Below are 21487 nucleotides of genomic sequence, written 5' to 3' on the forward strand. Positions count from 1 at the left end.
AAAAAAGTACCAGGTACTGTGTGATTGTGTGAGTGAGTGATTGTGTGAGTGCGTGCGTGTGTGTGTGAGAGAGAGTGTGTGTGTTTGTGTGAGAGAAAGTGACAGTTGAGATTCAAATTCATGAACATTCCGTCATTGTAAGTCTATGCGATTTTTTTATTTTTTTTTGTCTGCTTTTTTGTCCGCTGTGTGAACATCGTAGGTCCGATTACTTAGAAAAGATAGAGTTAACCTCTCCTCAATGAGCCGGTCGATTTGACACCTCATTCATGGGTCTGTGACAAACGGTGAATGAACTTAACTCATCTTAATTTTTCTCTTTCTCTCTGCAGGCTGATTAACTGCAGGATTGGAGAGGAAGGCTGTGCTGCTCTGAGTTCAGCTCTGAGATCAAACCCCTCACACCTGACAGAACTGGATCTGAGCTATAATAAACCAGGAGACTCAGGAGTGAAGCTGCTCTCTGCTCTACTGGAGGATCCACGCTGTAACCTGAAGAAACTACAGTAAGTGTTAATATAATGTTAAAGCGATAGTTCATCCAAAAATTAAAGCTCTGTCGTCACTAATTATCTTAAAGTAATTTCCAAACAGTGTGACTTTATTCTGTGGAACATAAGAGAAGATATTTTGAGATGTTTTTGTCCACACAATAGAAAACAATGGTACCAAATCTTTGGTTGCCAACAACATTCAGAATATGATCTATTGTGTTTGACAGAAGAAAGAAGGTCATACAGGTCAGGAACGACATGCAGCAGTGGCAGAGCTAGAGTTTTATTCATGGGGTGGTCAAGGCTAATTCAGGGGGTCCATGCACCATGACAGAGAATCAGTGTATAACTCCAACCTGGCATAAAAAAACCATGAATAAATCCTACAATTGCTGATTACTTCACATTACCACATATTATCTATAGATTCCTACCGTAACTTTAAATGTTAGTCTATTGAAACTTATTTCTCTTAATTCTATCAGCTCATTAACCAGTGGCTGGAGCAGCCTGGAGTGAGAATTAATCATGAATAATTAACAAGCCTGTGATTAACATTACCAGTCAACAGTTTTACAACAGTAAGATTTTTAATGTGCTTATAATTCTCTTCTGCTCACCAAGCCTGCATTTTATTTGATCCAAAATACAGCAAAATCAGTAATATTGTAAAATAGTTTTACTATTTAAAATTACTGCTTTCCATTTGAATATATTTTAAAATGTAATTTATTCCTGGGATTTCAAAGCTGAATCTTTATTATGTAAAATTGTATTATTATTATTATTATTATTATTATTATTAAAAACAGTCAAGTAGATTTCTTCAGGTTTCTTTGATGAATAGAAAGTTCAGAAGAACCACATTTATCTGAAATAGAAATATTTTGTAACATTATAAATGTCTTTATCATCACTTTTGATCTATTTAAATCATCCTTGCTAAATAAAAGTATTAATTTCTATAATAATCCCCCCCCCCAAAAAAATAAATAAATAATTATACTGAAATAATTATACTGAATTATACAAGCTTAAACTTATTTCAGATAAGTGCTAATCTTTTGATCTTTTTATTCATTAAAATAATCCTGAAAAAAAAAAATACTCAAGTGTTTTAAACATTTATTATAATAATGATAAACAATACACTTGATGTGCAGTATCTGACTCCCAGGCTTTGAGGCTTGCTGTCTGAACCCATGTGCTACAGATAGCCTATATGCACTTCAGACAGGAGCATAGACCTCTCCAGGCCAGCAGACATGAGTGTGTTTAGGGCAGAGATCATTTATTACTCTACAGCTAAATACTTGTATGTATAAATACATAGTAAATTAAAGATTTGAATATTAAAACCATCTGAATAATTAAGTTTTTTCAATTTCAAGTTGCCTATATTTAGGTAAGTCACAACTACCTGTAAGTCACACTTTTTGATGCCATTGGTATAAGATAATCAATATTGGCAGCATACAGGCAAGTTGTCTGCTGGGCCTGTGGTGTTCTGAGCAGCCCTTACCTGCATGTGTTGTGTCAGCCATTAGAAGACCGTTTACAGAGGAAGGAGGACTTTATAAAGGTTTTGAATGGCCCCATTTTGGTGACAATCAATAAAAATAATCACAATCACAAATTGTCTTACTGTATAAAAACTTGTTTATGAAGTTTACATGAGATTTATTTCAAGCAGATGTTAATTCAATTCAGTTTTATTTATACAGCACTAAATCATAACAAACATTATTTCATAGCTCTGTTAATACCCAACTCAAAGCACAACATGTGTGTGTATATATATATATATATATACAGTGGTGGAAATGCCTGATATTTACTGGGGGGACTCTAACTTGGGGGGGGGGGGGGGGGGGTTATCAATGGTAATTTTAGATTACCTTTCGGATGTATTTTATCATAAAAACATTTATAATCTATGAAAACATTTATTAAGAATTTATGTCATATTTTCTCTAAACCTTCTTGTACATTAAGACTGGCACCTGCAATTCTGCCCAAATGAAAGATGTGTTGTGTTTGAATTTGTGCATCTTATAATATAATTATTATTAATGACCTCTTGTGTTTAATAAAAAACAAACAAAAAAACATTGATTAGTGAAATGAACTAATGATTTCATAAAATATTAGAATGATTGTCTCTCATTGGCCTGATTAGCTAAGCCCTCAAAACACGTCTTATTTAGCGGTACAGTATTGCATGATTTGTAGATTATATTTAATAGTTTACACTTTGCAAAAACCTTTTCAATTAGTTTTAAAAGGTAACATTACATTCTTAAGGACTCTACACTTACGTTTCTTTTCAGGAGCACTAGTGATTCTACTTAAAAAAATAAATAAAGAAATTAGGAACACCTTCTGATCAATGACAGAAATTAAACTTACTATTATAAGATGATGTTTGACTCAAAGTATTTTTTTAACCTTTGTAATGCCATTTTTATCTTTATTAAATGTATGTCATATGTTGTACCAAAATTAGATTTATTAACTTTTTGTAAAAAATAAATAAATAAATTATTAAACAATAAATTCATTTAAAATAATAAGATACAATCAGGAAGACCTGAAATCAGCATCAACAATTAATCTTTGCACGGAACATAAGAGCACAAATGTGGAATATTTACAGACTTTTTAACAAGACTCAGAGGTGGCATTAATACATTTAATAAAAACAATGTTATGAGATTGAATACAGAAACATTAAACAATTAAAATTTATACTTTAAAAATGAAACTCCCAGTAGGTGGCAGCAAGTCACTGTCTGTCACTGAATCATTCATCTAATCGATTCGTTCAAACTGCTGATTCATTAAGGAATGAAGCAAGTGACTCTCTTTATGAATGGATCATAGAATCATTGACTCAATAGATTTGTTCAAAAACAAAGATTCATTCATAATTGAAACAGCGATGTTTGCTTGGAGATGCGCAGTGGCTCAGCTGTGACTTTATTTCATCAACAAAATAGTTCTCAACAGATCAGACAAGTGTTCCTAAAATGTAAGTCGCTTTATATTAACTTTTGAATAAAATCAATAATGTATAAATCTGTTGTATTAATTAAATTTCACATTTGCAAACTCTTTATAATCATTAAGTTCATCGCGATCTCACAAACTTCTATTTTAGTGAATGAAGCTCTCTACACTGCACACTGAATCTATTATTTCTACACTTTGTTTGTTACAATGAATGACAAACTGCAGTCTGCTTTCACCATCTGTGCTGTGAGGAGCAGCATGTGCAGCAATAGAGAAGCATTTCCATTGGCTGCAGTCTGCTCTTGATGACCAATCAAAGACGGCATTGCCCAGCAAACCATAGACACAAATATCCCGCTACATTTAGTTTAGTCTGCACTGCACTACGGTTTATGCAGAACTGGGATCGCTTTTGTAGTCTTTTGAATGGATATAATATAGAAATCATTTTAATTTTCAAATAAATCTAACCAGTTGGAAATGAAACGCCGTCCCCCCTCGAAATTCACTCCCCGAACTCCGTCCCCCCGCGCCCCCCCCCCATTTCCACCACTGTATATATATATATACACATGCCAAACATATACTACCGAAATAAAAATTACCATCTGACCCATTTAAAAACATTGAACAATCTTTCAGTGTGGGTATCACACTAATGTGTTGTTAAAGTGTGTTGAATGGTGAATGCTGTGCTAGATAGACGCCAACAGCCTGATCTTGTTGATCCTCTGGAGGGATCTGGAGAGAGGAGCAGGTGTAGTGGACATGACAAGACAGTGCTGCATTCTCGTGGAGCCTGTGGTGACCTGCAGTATAACACTCTCAGACTGATGCATGCTGGGAGAAGCAAACACAAGTTTAGATCACATTCACTGCTGACCATGCTTTTCCACTTGGCCTCCATCACATCTGCATCTCCATTAGGAGTGGAAGCTGCAGTCTAGTAGAGGTGCTTCATAACAGCTGGCCTCCACTGCTTCAGATCTTCACACTCCCATCTTACAAAGCCTTAGAAACACACCACATGACAAAACATTACCAATTAGCTGTGCTAACATTGTCACTAAGCTGTCACTAGACTTGATGGTTATAATGTTAGCAAACTGAGGTTAACTTACCAGCGACGCCTTCTCATATGGTAACGATTTTATACAGTTTTTAAAAATATAACGTTATTACTAATGCTTACAAACTAGCTGCTGTGCTTTACAACAATTTATATACATCCCGTTGTGTCTCATTATTTAAATAATTATGTTCACTGATTTGGTAGATAGCAAATGTTAAAAAACAAGACTTACGGTTCACAGTTTTCGTGAAGCAGCCTCTCTGACGGATCCGTGAGCATCATGTCTCCCGCCGGCGGCCGAACACAGGCTGACCGGGACCCGATGAAGGAACCGCACCAGCTCTGAGTCTCACTCGCTTATTGCTTCGGTATCCCATGTTGAACTGCATCATATCGCCGGGATGATAATCTTCTGGTATAAAGTGATCGCTGAGTTACACACCACGGCGTCACTTTCCCTCCTAAATTTGTGCCCTCACGCCTTGTAAAACATTTTCAAATCCTGCATTAACGGTTCATATGGTTTTTTCATACAAGGTTATATATTAATTTGATATAATGTTTTAACCTGCAATATGCTCTTTAACCTGTTAGCCTGCACCAGAGCGACCTCGCACTGAACGCTCTTTGTTTGCATGTGTCATTGTTTTCTAATAGAATAAATGAAACGGGACAAAGTTAATCTTGTCAAACTCTATATCATTCTGAGGGTCTAAGCCTCAAGCATCGACGACAGATCGCTGTTTTTCGATGGAAAGCTTATAAGGAATGAGTGGCACAAATTTGCTACATTTGTGTAAGCAGTACACATCCAAACACGCAGAGTAAAAAAGCCGTACGTACCTTTATCATTGTAATAACGAGCCACAAACGCGTCCACTGCTGAAATCCCAGTTTAGTTAGAGAGGTAAGGGTCCACAGAAAAACATCCCAGCGAGCACTTTTAGTCCAGCGAAACAATAACGTTGTAATAAGGATGAATATTCCTTTGTTTACGTTTCATTTCTTCAGAGAGTTATTGTTCGCGTCCGTTATGGAATAAATTACGCTCAAAAACAGCGTCTTGGTGGTAAAAAAACAAAACGATTTTGTAGAATACGGTCTTACAAACATAATGAGACCGTCTACGGAAAAAAAAGTCTCAGAAAAGCGGAATATAGATTATTTGAATTTGGCGCTCCCTCCTGCCGGCAGTGACGCTTCTGTGACGCACGCTGTCATCTGAGCGGGGCATAACTTAGCGATCTGCTTTATCCATAAAAAACTGTTTTTTTTTTCTTCTACATTTTTTATATGTGTGTGTGTGTATTGTGTGGGGAATGTGGCCGTGTCTGCATGATTATAATCTGTATGGACGCACATCAGCGTGTTTATTAGCGACTCTATGACGGCTATCATTGTGATTCATTGATCAGCTATTATTGATTATATGGCCCATCTGTTTGATTATAATCTGAATGGAAGCACATCAGCGTGTGTTTACTGACTCTATGACCATGTCTGGCAATATCACTTCACGTCTGGCAGTGATATTTATCATTGTAATAACGAATAACGAAGAATACTTCAGTATACATACTATATACAAAGCATTTTTTTCTATTTTTTTTCCTTTTTTATTACTCAAATAATTATTTTTGTATTTTTTAGTGCTCAAATAAATCTGTCTATTATTTTATAATTGAAAAACTATGCAGGAACATGTATAATGACTAAAATAGCTTGTATAATTCTGCAATCCATTTGGTGGTTATTTTTCCTCAAACAGGGGGGTGGGGGGACTATAAATAGTTTCAGAAAAAATATTGCAGGAATCTCATTTTTCATGGTATCTTCTTCAAATTTGAAATATGAACTGATGAGACACATGGCTTTCGATCCATTACTTTTCTGGATTGCTCCAGGACTTATTTCATGTATTTGTATATGAAATAAAAAAACATTCAGTGTGGAAAAATATTTTTCAAGGCACGTCAGTGTCTATAACTTTTTATCTTTTTGAGCATTATCAACTCTGGATGATAGATAGTAAAGCCCAGAGTCTCTTCTTTCCAAAGATACCTAATTTGTTTGTGTAAGCACACTTTGTCACAAACTGTTACCATTTTAATTCAGGTAGGTTATTTTCACCTGCGAGGCCCTAAATGGGGTTGAAGGTTAAAGTGTTAAGGGCTACTGTACAAACATGGTGGAGACTTCCATGTAAAGGGACCCACGGTGTGTGTAGATATAAATTACTCATTCTAAGTTAATAAAAACATAACGGTTCATTATGTAAGGTCTTTATGCACCTCTTAAAACATAGTTATGTATATTATATTGCATTTCTGTCAATAGTCCCTCCTAAATATTACACACTGCACCTTTAAAGTATAGGTTATCCTTGCACCCTCTGAGTAAGTTCTGACTGGAGAGTTTGTGATCCTGAGATTCATGACCTCCGGTCGGAGTGAGACTCAAATGTCACTCTGTGTGTGTGTGTGAGAGAGAGAGAGTGTGTGTGTTTGTGCGGGCGCGTGTGCGTGTGTGTGTGTGAGAAAGTGACAGTTGAGATTCAAATTCATGAACATTCCGTCATTTTAAGTCTATGCGATTTTTTTTGCCTGCTTTTTCGTCCTCTGTGTGAAAATCCTAGGTCCGATCACTTAGAAAAGATACAGCTCTCCTCTCCTCAATGAGCCGGACGATTTGACACCTCATTCATGGGTCTGGAACCAACAGTGAATGAACTTAACTCATCTTTAGTTTTTCTCTTTCTCTCTGCAGGCTGTGGAGCTGCAGTATTGGAGAGAAAGGCTGGTCTGCTCTGATTTCAGCTCTGAGATCAAACCCCTCACACCTGACAGAACTGAATCTGAGCTTTAATAAACCAGGAGACTCAGGAGTGAAGCTGCTCTCTGCATTACTGGAGGATCCACACTGTAACCTGAAGAAACTACAGTAAGTGTTAATATATTATTAAACACAAAAACTGTGTGAAAATACTGCCAAACAAAAGCATTTCATGTTAAAGGGATAGTTCACCCAAAAATTCAAACTATGTCATCACTTTAATTATCTTAAAGTCATTTGAATACAGTGTGACTTTCTTCTGTGGAAAATAAGAAAAGATATTTTGAGAAATGTTTTTGTCCACACAATAGAAAACAATGGTACCAAATCTTTGGTTGCCAACAACATTCAGAATATGATCTATTGTGTTCGACAGAAGAAAGAAGGTCATACAGGTCAGGAACGACATGCAGCAGTGGCAGAGCTAGAGTTTTATTCATGGGGTGGTCAAGGCTAATTCAGGGGGTCCATGGACCATGACAGAGAATCAGTGTATAACTCCAACCTGGCATAAAAAAAGCATGAATAAATCCTACAATTGCTGATTACTTCACATTACCACACATTATCTATAGATTCCTACCGTAACTTCAAATGTTAGTCTATTGAAACTTATTTCTCTTAATTCAATCACCTCATTAACCAGTGGCTGGAGCAGCCTGGAGTGAGAATTAATCATGAATAATTAACAAGCCTGTGATTAACATTGCCAGTCAACAGATTTACAACAGTAAGATTTTTAATGTGTTTTAATTCTCTTCTGCTCACCTAAACTAAACTATACAGGGAACCCTATTGTTAAGGTTAAAGTAAGAATTGGTTTGTATACAAGTTCATATTAGACCATTTTTATAATAACGTTATATCTATTCATTTTTATTAATTATAATATAAAAGAGCAATTATGAGTAAATATTTAAGTGTAATTTTTGCTAAACTCTCTCTATTTTTCTCACAAGTTTATGGACTCTGGGTGGATTTCTGTTGTTATGTGACAATGCTTTCTAGCTGCTGTCTTTCTGCTGAGAATGCTGAGACTTTATTTTATGTTATTATTGTCACGAATCTGGTCCATGCTCTCCCGGTCAACCACCACTAGAGGTCACCCGTTCACCATATTGACTTTTTCACTCACGACACACTGGACTCCATTTCCCACAATCCATTGCACTGACGACACGCACAGCTGTTCACTATCTCACCCACACCTGATTACCATTTCACTATCACTACCACTCACTATTTAAGCCTGGACTTGCTCTTGCTCACGGCCGAGTATTGTTTGCATTTATCACTCACCTAGCGATAGCACTTTACAGAGCCATTGTCTTAGCCTTAGTCTTGCCTTGTTTATCTTGCCGTGTCTGACCCTGCCTGTGTTTCCTGGAATAACCCTTCGCCTTGCCGTTTGGACTCTGTTTGCTCCCCGTTTGGATTATTGCTCTCGTCTCTGGATTATCTCTCTGCCTTGCCCCTTTGGATACTGTTCGCTGATCGTCGACCCACGCTTGCTCCACGGATTGCTCTGTCTTGCCCTTGCCATACCTGTTTGCCACTGTCTGACCCTGCCTGTTTACTGACCATGTCTTATAATAAAGCTTTGCATATGGATCCGCACGTCTCACGTCTCGTCAGCCCCGTAACAATTATAAGTGACCTGTTCTGTCGTGTCCGTCAGCTCATTGTCTATGTCCTCTCTGCTCTGGATGTTTTTCAATCCGTAAATAAACGTGTGGCGCGAGAGCGTGTGTGTGTGAGAGGCTGGAAATGGACGAGACGAAGCGCGATGCCGAGCACCAAACGCACATCCTTGAGTTTGAGGCTATAATAAACGCTTATTTCAGTATGATTAAACTAAGAAAATGAAATCGTGGCATTTAAATTTTTGGCGTGGCACCCTCTGGCTCCGCCACTGACATGCAGGGAAGTAAATTATGACCATTTTTATTTTTGGGTGAAAGATTTCTGTCAGAATCTAAATGTAAATGATCAAATAGAATGATTATACTGAATGTGCCCAAGACAAATGAATGTTTGTATATACACTTATAGATCATTAAACAACAGTACAAAAGTGTAAGCCATAATGAAACATACAGATACATTTTAATCTGTTTGAAGAGTATTTATATCAGAGCACTCATAAATGCTACTGTTTCCTCTGTCAGGTTTGCACCTCTCTCTTACATTCATCTTTGAGCAATTGATGTTATGTATTTATTATCTCTGACTCTGAATTGGATTCTTATTCTTTAATTATGTAATTAACATGATACATTCTTACCTGACAAATAAACTGTTATATTTAATTTATTCTGAGCTCTTCTGAAATCATAATGACTAGTAGATCATGTGGAGGCTGATGTTTCCTCAAATCTGTGTCCAGGACAGAACAGACTAAAGGCTCATGGATGAATGGAGCAGTAGCACGTCATCAGAGACCTTTTGATTTCTGTCTATCACTGATTAGCAAGTTGTGCTGAAGTGACCAAAACTACACTTTCTGTTCTGAGCAAGCAGTAGGCGGCCGATTTAAAGGTGCAGTGTGTAGATTTTAGCAGCATGTAGCGGTTGAGTTTGTGAATTGCAAGAAACGGCTCAGTCCCCCGCTCACCGCTCCCTTTAGAGAAGCTACGGAGGCCGATAAAGGGCTAAGATGTCGTAGTCTGAGACAGCAGAGAGTAGCCAGCAATGAGGTTTCTTTACAGAGGGAAATTAAGGAAGTATATTTAATTATTCAATAAATCGATATGTTATTGCAAATATTATTGTTACTTGTACATCGTGTCGGAGTTTTATTCGCAAGAACTAGATTATCTTTAAAATATACTTTAAAATACGCTATCAAGGCTTCTGGAGTCGTTTTTTTTGTGAGAGAATTTTACTTCCGCATCTGAAAACCGCCAAAACCGGAAGTGACGTAATGAGAGGGAGAGCGGTCCATTTTAACCATTGGAAAACAATGCATCGCAATGACATTTCGGACGCTGAGGAAATTTTAAATGTGTATTTACACTCGTATGACGGACCACAGATACAGTTATGAGCCTGCCATGCAGCCAAGAGAGCAGGACAGGCCAGGATTAGACAGAACAATGGTCAGAGAAGACAAATTGAGTTGATGTGAGGAGAACAGGGCAGGTGTTTGGTGAGAGATCAGTGTTAGCTTACAGATATACACACGTTAGCTAATGTAATCAAGCAATAGCAAAGCTAGTATTTGTCATCTATGAGTATTGATACTTACCAGTAATAGAAACTAATAAGCGTTGATCAGGCGTGTCACACTTGTTAATATCCGACACTAATGTTACGTGATACAGCGGCTTCTCATCACCGCAGAACAGAGAGAGATAAACACGTTTTTGTTTCATTATGTGCTTGTGTGGGAAAAGCGAGGCCATGGTCACAGCTGAGGAAAGTGAGTGCTGCAGGGAGTTAGATACCGGGTCTTAGTGGAGAATGTGACCCCCACACTTGATGTGCAGTATCTGACTCCCAGGCTTTGAGGCTTGCTGTCTGAACCCATGTGCTACAGATAGCCTATATGCACTTCAGACAGGAGCATAGACCTCTCCAGGCCAGCAGACATGAGTGTGTTTAGGGCAGAGATCATTAATTACTCTAAAGGAAAGCGTCACTTTTTCTCCTAAATTTGTGCCCTCACGCCTTGTAAAATATTTTCAAATCCTGCATTAACGGTTCATATGGTATTTTCATACAAGTTTATATATTAATTTGATATAATGTTTTAACCTGCAATATGCTCTTTAAGGGCTACTGTACAAACATGGTGGAGACTTCCATGTAAAGGGACCCACGGTGTGTGTAGATATAAATGACTCATTCTAAGTTAATAAAAACATAACGGTTAATTATGTAAGGTCTTTATGCACCTCTGAACACATAGTTATGTATATTATATTATATTGCATTTCTGTCACTAGTCCCTCATAAATATTACACACTGCACCTTTAAAGTATAGGTTATCCTTGCACCCTCTGAGTAAGTTCAGACTGGAGAGTTTGTGATCATGAGATTCATGACCTCCGGTCGGAGTGAGACTCAAATGTCACTGTGTGTGTGTGTGTGAGTGAGAGAGTGTGTGTGTGCGCACGCATGTTTTTGTGGTTTATGAGGACACAAATTTGTATAATGACATGGGTATGACAGAGGTATTACAATATGAAGGTGGTTTATGAGGACACTGCCTATGTCCCCATAATTCAAAAGGCTTAAAAAACATACTAAATGGTGTTTTTTTTGAAAATCTAAAAATGCACAAAGTCTCCTGTGAGGGCTAAGTTTAGGTGTAGGGTTGGTGTAGGGCAATAGCACACACAGTTTGTTCAGTATAAAAACCATTACGCCTATGGAGAGTCCCCACAAACCACAAAAACCAACATGTGTCTGTGTGTGTGTGCGTGTGAGTGTGTGCGTGTGTGTGTACATGCGTGTGTGAGAAAGTGACAGTTGAGATTCAAATTCATGAACATTCCGTCATTGTAAGTCTATGGGATTTTTTTGTCTGCTTTTTTCGTCCGCTGTGTGAACATCGTAGGTCCGATCACTTAGAAAATATACAGCACTCCTCTCCTCAATGATCCGGACGATTTGACACTCATTCATGGGTCTATGACAAACAGTGAATGAACTTAACTCATCTTTATTTTTTCTCTCACTCTCTGCAGGCTGTATAACTGCAGTATTAAAGAGAAAGGCTGTGCTGCTCTGATTTCAGCTCTGAGATCAAACCCCTCACACCTGACAGAACTGGATCTGAGTGATAATAAACCAGGAGACTCAGGAGTGAAGCTGCTCTCTGCTCTACTGGAGGATCCACACTGTAAACTACAGAAACTACAGTAAGTGTTATTATATTATTAAACACAAAAACTGTGTGAAAATACTGCCAAACAAAAACATTTCATGTTAAAGCGATAGTTCACCCCAAAATTAAAGTCTTCACTTTAATTATCTTCAAATCATTTCAAAACAGCATGACTTTCTTCTGTGAACATAAGAGAAGATATTTAGAGAAATGTTTTTTTGTCCACACAATGTTAAGCAATAATACCCAAACTTTGGTTACACTGTAAAAAATGTCAGACCTCCTCAACTCTCCAACAAATTTTCTAGTGACTGATTACATCTACATTTTTCCATTGAACCAATTGTATTTCTGCTAACTGAATTTGATCAATTGTGGCAACAGTCTGTTAACATTGGCTCAATGAGAAAATATGTTGAGCCAGCTGGGAAAAAAGAAGTCAAACCAAACCAAGTTATTGGCCCAAATAAATATTGTAAATAGTAGTAGCATACATTTTTTGTTTTACCTAATTTAAAAATGTGTATTGGTAAATGTATAGTGCTAAAGCAACCTTACTGAATTGTTTATTCCCTGTTGTCCCAAAAGAAAAGGGAAACCTTATTAAATGATACACTAAACACTGCCATATTTTAATACTTTTAATGAAAATATACAACAATATTGTGAAAATACTTTAAAATTATAAATACATTGAAATTTTCTACACAGTATACCTTAGAAAATCATGCATTTTAATTCTCATAAGATACACAAAGCTTATGAATTGCACCTTATACAATAATATATTCACAAATGTGCAAAAATGTCAAACTCAAATTTCAACATGCCCTGACATTTGTGCTTTTTTCATTTGCTTATAAAAATATTAATGGCTAAAGTCTAATAACACTGTAAACAGCACAAACTGGGCTACAATAATATGTTAGCAGCATTTATGTACATGATTGTTTTTTTGAGAAATCAACGTTTATGCGTGGTTAGTGAAAAACTAAAATTTTGAAGTCACTGAAATAAGACCATTAAACACATACAGAACAATTGTTCACAAGACTTTTGAGAACCGAATCTTGTAGCCTAGAATTTTTGCTTCAAAATTATGTGAAAATCATCTTGTTTATTTGCTCACAGAAAACGATACATTGATTTAAATTTTTAAAGACATGTTTTGTGATTGAAAGCCAATATGCGAGGGAGTGGTAATGGGCTTGAATATTAAGTGATTTTCACCTGAGAGACAAAGGGCCCTCCCCTAAAGCTGCTAATGGCCCATCAGTGTGACTGAGACTGAGGCAGGTAAGAGAGAGAGTGTGAGGAGACTGAAAAATTTTAGTTTTTAAATTATTTGTATTTTATTTACAACACAGTATAATCAAAACATACATAATGAAGGTCAAAGACACATTATTGTGCACACTGATCTAACCACAGAGATGTGAAGAGACTTTGACTCGTTCCTGCAACAGATTCTGTTGAACAAGTGAAACAAGTAAATCATACCTGATATTTACGTGTTATTTAAGTGTTTCTGCTACTTTCCATGGATTCAAGAAGAAACTGTTGAACTTCTGATGTTGGTGCAGCGAGGAAAACAGTTTGAAGAGACTGAATGTCAGCAGGATTCATCATCTGTGGTGCAGGTGTCTGATTCAATAAAATACAAAACCAAAAAAAGAGAAAAAACATTTGTGAGCATGTTTATATCAGGAGCATCTATATATATATATATATATATATATATATATATGTTTTGTAGTCATAGACTCATTCATGCTTTGTATTATCGTAAAAAAAAGACATTTTATTTTTGAGAAACTAATTATTATTGTTTAGTACGTTATTAAAATCTATAATAATAATAAGAGTAGACTATTAATCATAAACATGTTCTAAACATACTTAGACTCCTAGCATTCATCATGTTACAGTGTACTCTCATATTACTTTTATTGTTTTCTATAGAGCATGAAAACATCATCGTGCCATAAGAAATTTAAATACATTGAATTGCCCATCATATTCACAATGTTTTACTGGATTTCAAACATTTTAGTCAGGAATTATAGCCATCCTGAACATCATTATGATTTTATAGTATAAAAGATATGATTCTGCAGTCATAGACTCACGCATGCTTCGTACTATAAAACATATATTTTATATCTGAGAACTAATTGTTATCGTTTAGCATGTTATTAAAATATATTTGTGAACAGATTATTAATAATAAACATGGTCTAAACTTTCTTAGATGCGTAGCATTCATCGTGTTGTAGTTTGGGAACAACCCAACTAGTAATGTGTTCAAGTTTATGTCTTCTTCCAGAAAGTAACAGTAGCAGCGACTAACTCTTCACTGACGCTTAGTTTATGCTCCGCGCGCGCGGGTCACGTGGTTATTTACATGTGAACACGAGGGGGCGGGATCTCATTAAAAATAATGAGTTAGACGGGAAAGACTGAACATCGTGTTGGTTTCATACGGATTACTTCATCACAGAATATTTATTTTCGATATGACTAACTTCATTTGAAAGAAGACACTTCAAGCTTTCTATAGCGATAACTCTCATGCCTGTGTGTTGAGTATTCGCTGAGTTACACTTCATTTTAGTGACGCATTTCTGAAAACAGATTGCGGAGACGGAGAAGACAGAGAGCGCACCCTGATTGTTTTCGTTATTCTTCAAAAGCACAAAGTTTAGTTGTTATTATGAGTGAATACAAATAAAAGTAGACCCCTTACAGATTCGAATGGTGTATTGCTCTTATCTGAACGATCAAAAATGGCAGAGTAATTCAAGCTCATTTCTGCCTTATCAGGAAAATCTGCCCCAAAACGCGTATTCGTGTTTGTCGGGCTCAGAGGGTTAATGAACATTAAATAACATTAAACTCAGGCAAAGACAAAGGGAGAACTGAGGACTTATAAAGGAACAAGAACAAAAGAGCCAACAAGATGATTAATACAAAACAGGTGAATGAAATAAACGATGATTAACTAAACTAGGACAGGAAAAACCAAATAAGGGCAAACAGGAACTAAACGGAAACCGACACGTGACGTTAGGTTAATGTCACTGAATATTACCATTCTCACAAAAGGTACTCTGAGCTCATGAAACTGCATCTTAACTATTTAAATATTAAACATCAAATACATTTACATATTAAAAATGTCAAAAACACATCAAATTTAAGTAATGGGGAGGTTACTTCAACCAGTGTTTAGAGTAATTTCACATGAACTCTACCATTCTCACAAGAGGTACTTTGAACTCATGAAACTGCATCTTACACGTCAAATGTTTGCCAAAAAACACATAAGAGGTACTTTGAGGTTAAAATTCTGTCATTAATTACCCTCCTGTCGTTCCACATCAATAAGACCGTTGTTTTATCAAAAAGAAATTAATCATCGGATTTCATCAAAAATATCTTAATTTGTTTTCTGAAGATGAAGAAGGTCTTATGGGTTTTGAATGACATGAGGGTAAGTAATTAATAACAGAATTTAAATTTTGGGTAAACTATCCCTTTAAATCCTTGTTGTACTCCAGGATGAGTGCATACAATAATCCAAAAAAATACAATAAATGCATTTACAAAGTCTCCTAAGTTGTGAAGCACCAGCTCCTCTTCCAGGACAACGGAGACATTCAGCACACTTGACAGGACCCTTGAAGTGCAACTGCTGCTGCTTACTATTTCAATAATTCCCATTTTCTTTACAGTTGTGTGGTTCTCCAATGGCTCTGTACTCTGTAAAAAAAAAATACATAATGTCAAATACTAAGTCTACATTAGAATTAGCAGCCTACATTACAATAAAGCAACTCCTCACAAATTACATCTAAGAGCTAATAGTATTTGACACTAATATGAAATAAACATATATCCAATAAGAACTACTGTTAAATACTCAGTGAAATTCATAGTGGTTCCTTTTTCCTCAGACCTAGCAATGATGAGTTACACTAATGGAACAAAAAAATAGTTATAGCAGAAACATATTCCTTGTGTCTCATACATTTCATATATTCATCATAAAGTGAGATCAAAATAATTTAGTTCAATAAATAGTAACTTTAGGCAATATAGACATAGGGGTGTGCCATATTGACAAAATGATATCTAAATATTTTCTGGGATTTTATCGATAATGATAATGATTCCTGTAAGAATCAAAATGTAAATGATCAAATACAGTGATTATACTGAATGTGCTCAAGACAAATGAATGTTTGTATAAACACTTATAAACCATTAAACAACAAAGTATGTAAGCGTAAGCCAAAATTAAATGTACACATCAATAATTGCAATAATTGCTTTCTCCAATCCATGAATAACAGATTTACATGTACTCCGTGTCACCAAGACTTGTGTAATTTAATCAGTTGAAGAGTATTAAACTGTCCCAACACAGGCATAATCTCTCCTGTGTATGATTTCAACATGACTCTAGTATCCTCCAGTGGCTCTGTTGAGAACGCAGCCTGGAAATGTTTCTCAGATTAATTTCCATCATAATTTCCTTGCCATTTACATTAAACGTCTCTGTGAATGACTTTAAGTATTTTTCTCAGCATAAGGCTTTATTTTTCCAACTTCCATGTTTCCTCTGCAGGCTCTCTTGATGTGGCCAGTTTTCCTGCAGTTATGGCATTTTTCATCTTTGAAATGACATACCTGAGCGCTGTAATTTTTTCAATGACATCTATAGCACTTCTTCCCTCTTTGGCTGGAACGTCCACTTTATGCACAATAGCCGAGTGAGAGTCATGTCCTCTTAACTGCTGCGTGTCTTTCTCAGCCGTCTCCATGCTCAGTGTGATCTCAAACACACGTGCAAACATCAGATTCGATTCTGACAACAGTCGTTGCTGGCAGGCTTCGTTGTGGCTTCCACTCATGAATCGGTCACACAATGCCTCGTCAAGCATTCCCTGAACTCACAACTCGCTGCATATTCTGTCACCGTCTCATCAGCTCTTTGATCGCAGAGATTAAAACTGAATCTTTCCACAATCAGTAACGGCTTTGGTTCAAAATAACTCTTTAAAGTGTCCATGATGTCTTTGTAAGACTTATCCTTTGGCTTGTCTGGTTGTACCAAGTTCCTCAGTAAACCACAGGTAGCTGCTCCCATTACGCTCAAGAGTGTTGTGACCTGCGTCTCCTGACTTACGTCGTTCCCCACAAAGAACTGTTCCAGCCGTTCAATGTAAGCTGAACAAGATTCTGCTTTCAGAGCAAATTCACCCCTGGACTATCCACCTCTGTCTGTAATATATCTGCTTGTTTTACACTCTTTGGCCACCAGGTGGTATTGTGAGCAAATTAAGCCTCCAGAAATGAACCCTTTTGTAACTACTTGCTGAAAAGCTTAAAGCTTCATGAAGCTTCATCTCACCATCTCTACTTCACATGACTGCAGAAGGATACTTTCTCCAAAACAACAAATATTACCCAGAATTCATTGTTTTTTACAGGATTTTGCTGTTGTAATGAAAAAAAACAGGATGTTACTGTCAGAATATGGCCTTTTATACAGTATTTTGTTTACAGTGTATGTGTATTTATTTTTCCCCCTTTTTATTTCTTTCTTTATTTTATTTTATAGAATGTTTCTATAATATATGTATTGCTTTGGCAACACTGTGAAATGTTACACAGTCATGCCACTAATTAAAGAGAGAGAGAGAGAGAGGGTTCCTAAGGCCCTGTGTGTGTGTGTGTGAGAGAGAGAGAGAGAGAGAGAGAGTGTGTGTGTGTGTGTGTGTGTGTGTGTGTCTGTCTGTGTGCGTGACAGAGAGAGAGAGTGTGTGTGTGTGTGTGTGTGTGAGAGCGAGAGAGAGAGAGAGAGATTTTTTTTCACACACCTTTATTATACATTAACATAAAGAACAGTACAAAGTAACCAACTTAAATCAAAACAAATCAAACAAAGAAAATCAAAATATATACCCAAAACTCAGATTAACAACATATCAAAAATTAATTCTCCATCAATTACAACACAAATAATGTTATTAAAACACCACTGTAATTCAAAAGACTCCAAATCATTCATTAGATTAGATTAGATTCAACTTTATTGTCATTTATGCAGAGTACAAGTACAGAGCTAATGAAATGCAGTTAGCATCTAACCAGAAGTGCAAGAATATAGTGTTTTATATACATATAAGTGCAGAGTAAATGAAGATATGATTTACAGAATATACAGTGGAATTGCTATATACAGTATTGAGCAGAGTATATACAGAATATAAATAGGAATGCAATGTAGGGATTGTATGTACATTATGAACAGAGCCATGTAGGATTATATATACACATTATGAACAGCAGAAACGTGAGAACAGTGGTAATAAATAAATACAGCTGGATGAGTGTGCAAAATATTGATAGAACAATGTATTCTATGCAAAATAGCAGTAGTGCAATATTTTATAGAAATAGTTTACTGTGCTTGTACAGTAACAACTTTATACAGTTTATAGTGTAATAACTTTAATGTGCAGTCTGTGCAATTAGTTGATAATATTTAAATTCAACACTCACTCTAGCTTTTAAAAAAGCTTTAAAAAGAGTTACAACATCTTGATTTGGTCTATTTTCAATTCTATTTCTCCTTGTGACATATATTGCAAATTTTGCTTGTCCAACAATAAAGTTAATCAACTGCCACTGTATTCTCTGCTTTTGGCAATATCTCAATCCTAAAATAAAAGCATTAGGAGAGAAGTTTTCCTGAAATCTTAAAAATAAGCCCTTCAACAAGGCAAAAATTGGTCCCAATCTGAAACATTCTGTAAAGCAATGAAAAACAGTCTCTCTTGTCCCACAAAACACACATTTATCAACAACATCTGAATTAATAACAGAGACAAAGGCATTCACAGCTATAGCCCCATGTAAAATCCGCCACTGCAAGTCACCAGTCTGCTTATTCAATGGTGGTTTGTATAGCACCCTCCAAACTGGCTTGTCTTCCTCTGGTAAACCAAATTTTTCTCGCCAAACAGTATCTTTCTTCTGGTTTAATGCCCCTTTGTTTAAAATCTTAACAAAACACTTATACAGCTCTTTTCCTTCCACTAGACTCAGATCCATATCTTTTAGACCTTCTACCTGTATATCCAGCAGTATGCTAGACATACCTCTCAAATCAGGAGAAATGGCAATTTTGGGAAAAGGATCTTTTATATCTGGAATCAAACGTCCATCAGCAAAGTTTTGTAACATAATTAATTCTTCCTCTGTTAATCTTTTTTTCCAGAGTTTTAAAATAAATTCAGTTTGGCGTGAGGACCTCTGACCTAAAATGGCGGCCAGTGCAAGAATTAAGTTCCTTAACTTTACCATACCAGAGCCACAAAGTCTTAATGAAAGACCTGGCAAACACTCATTTGATAAGTCAAAGCGAGATCCTTTAACCAAAGCCCTCAAGCAACCAAAACAATGACTCTGTTTTACAAACCCTGCTAAGACTGAAAAGTCCCCACATTTTAAATAGTCCATGATAAAAAGAAGGAAGTCCTTTGAAATTCAATTGTTTGTGATCCGTAAATACCAGAGTACTGTCAAGTCCAAGTCCATCGATTCTCTGTAATACGCTCTGAGCCACTTTCCTCCAAACCAGATCTTCAGGCCCAGTTAGCAGTCTCTGGAAAAACTGCAGGCGAAAAGTTCCAAGTCTACTGAACAGATGCACCAGACCTTGACCTCCTTCTTCCACAGGCAAGAAAAGTACACTTTGAGGGACCCAGTGAAGCCGATCCCAAAAAAAATTAACCAGCATTGTTTGTAATCTGGAAAGCAGACCGGAAGGAGGATCTACACATACCAATCTGTGCCACAATGGTAAAAAACCTACAGATCCTCACCCAACGCCTCCCAAAAGACTTTATAAAACTCAACTGGGAGCCCATCAAGTCCTGGAGCTTTTCCACTCTCCATAATCTGCAATGCTTTCCATAGTTCTTGTGCACACAAAGGTTTCTCTAATGCTTCCTTTGACTTTTTTGGAAGCTTCGGTAAACCTTGATAAAAACTGGCAGACATTTCCTCATCATCTTTATATTCACTCCCATACAGATCATTATAGAACCTTACAGCCCTTCGTTTTATTTCAGACAGCACTGTAAGCTCTCGCCCGTTCTCTGATCGCAAGGAGTGAATGTATCTACTCTGGCCATTCTTTCTTTCCAAATTAAAAAAGAATTTGGATGGGGCATCCATTTGTGTTAAATTTTGGTAGCGTGACCTGACCAATGCACCTTTTGCCTTCATGCCTAGCAGGTCTGCAAGAAACATCCTTTTGGACTTAAGAATATCAACACTATTTTGTTCTCCAATAGACTCCAATTTTGTTTGCACCTCTGCAATTTCCTCTTCAAGTTCTTTCATTTTTTGTGTAATATTTTTAGAGACATTGAAAGTATACTGTTGACATAATAACTTAGTTTCAACTTTTCCAACATCCCACCATTGTTTTAAATTCATAAAACTCCTTTTCTTTAATTTAAATTCCTTCCAAAAAAAGTGAAAAACCTCTTTAAACTTTGCATCACTCAACAAAGAGACATTGAAATGCCAATAGGCACTCTTTGACCTTATATTTGATATAAACACTTTACAAATAACAATAGCATGATCAGAAAACCCAGAAGGACTAATTACACAGCTTTTCACAATATTGAAATGATGTTTAAAACAATAGAGTCTATCTAATCTGGCCAAAGAAATAAAATTCTCTTGAGTATGCAGCCATGTATATTGTTTATCATTTCTGTTTAAATGTCTCCATATATCACACAGTTTATGAGTTTCAATCAAGATGCGTATGGCACGGCTGGAAGCTACATGGGGCTCAGCGTGATTCCGATCTAATACACAATTCTCAGTACAATTAAAATCACCACCTAAAAACACATATTCATCTGAATTACAACTCTGCAATATTCCATTAAGCTCATTAAGAAAACAAACTCTCTCATTACCATTATTAGGAGCATATACATTAATAAACACCACATAAAATTTTTCAAACTGTGCACGCACAAAAATTAGTCTACCAGCAATTTCTTGCTTCACCTCAAAAGAGACAGGAGTGAAATGTTTAGCAAAGAGCACAGCTACCCCTCCTCTAGAAGAGCTCATGTGAGAGCACACCACCCCTTCCCATTCTCTCCTCCAATTAATTTCATTTAAAACATCACTGTGTGTCTCCTGAA

The 21487-nt window shown here is 36.4% G+C and overlaps 1 protein-coding gene across 2 annotated transcripts in view; it reads left to right on the top strand.

Annotated features, from left to right (window-relative positions):
* LOC306874648 (NLR family CARD domain-containing protein 3-like) overlaps positions 1 to 21487 on the top strand; it is a 43918-nt gene that overhangs the window by 13970 nt on the left and 8461 nt on the right. For both annotated transcript variants that reach the window (XM_079424819.1, XM_079424818.1), the window contains exons 8-10: positions 333 to 506; positions 7345 to 7518; positions 12103 to 12276. In XM_079424819.1, the coding sequence (XP_079280945.1) occupies positions 333 to 506; positions 7345 to 7518; positions 12103 to 12276 (522 nt within the window). The remainder of the gene's footprint in view (positions 1 to 332; positions 507 to 7344; positions 7519 to 12102; positions 12277 to 21487) is intronic.

Source organism: Barbus barbus (genome assembly GCF_936440315.1).
Source record: "Barbus barbus genome assembly, chromosome: 9".
In the NCBI taxonomy this organism is placed as follows: Eukaryota; Metazoa; Chordata; class Actinopteri; order Cypriniformes; family Cyprinidae; genus Barbus; species Barbus barbus.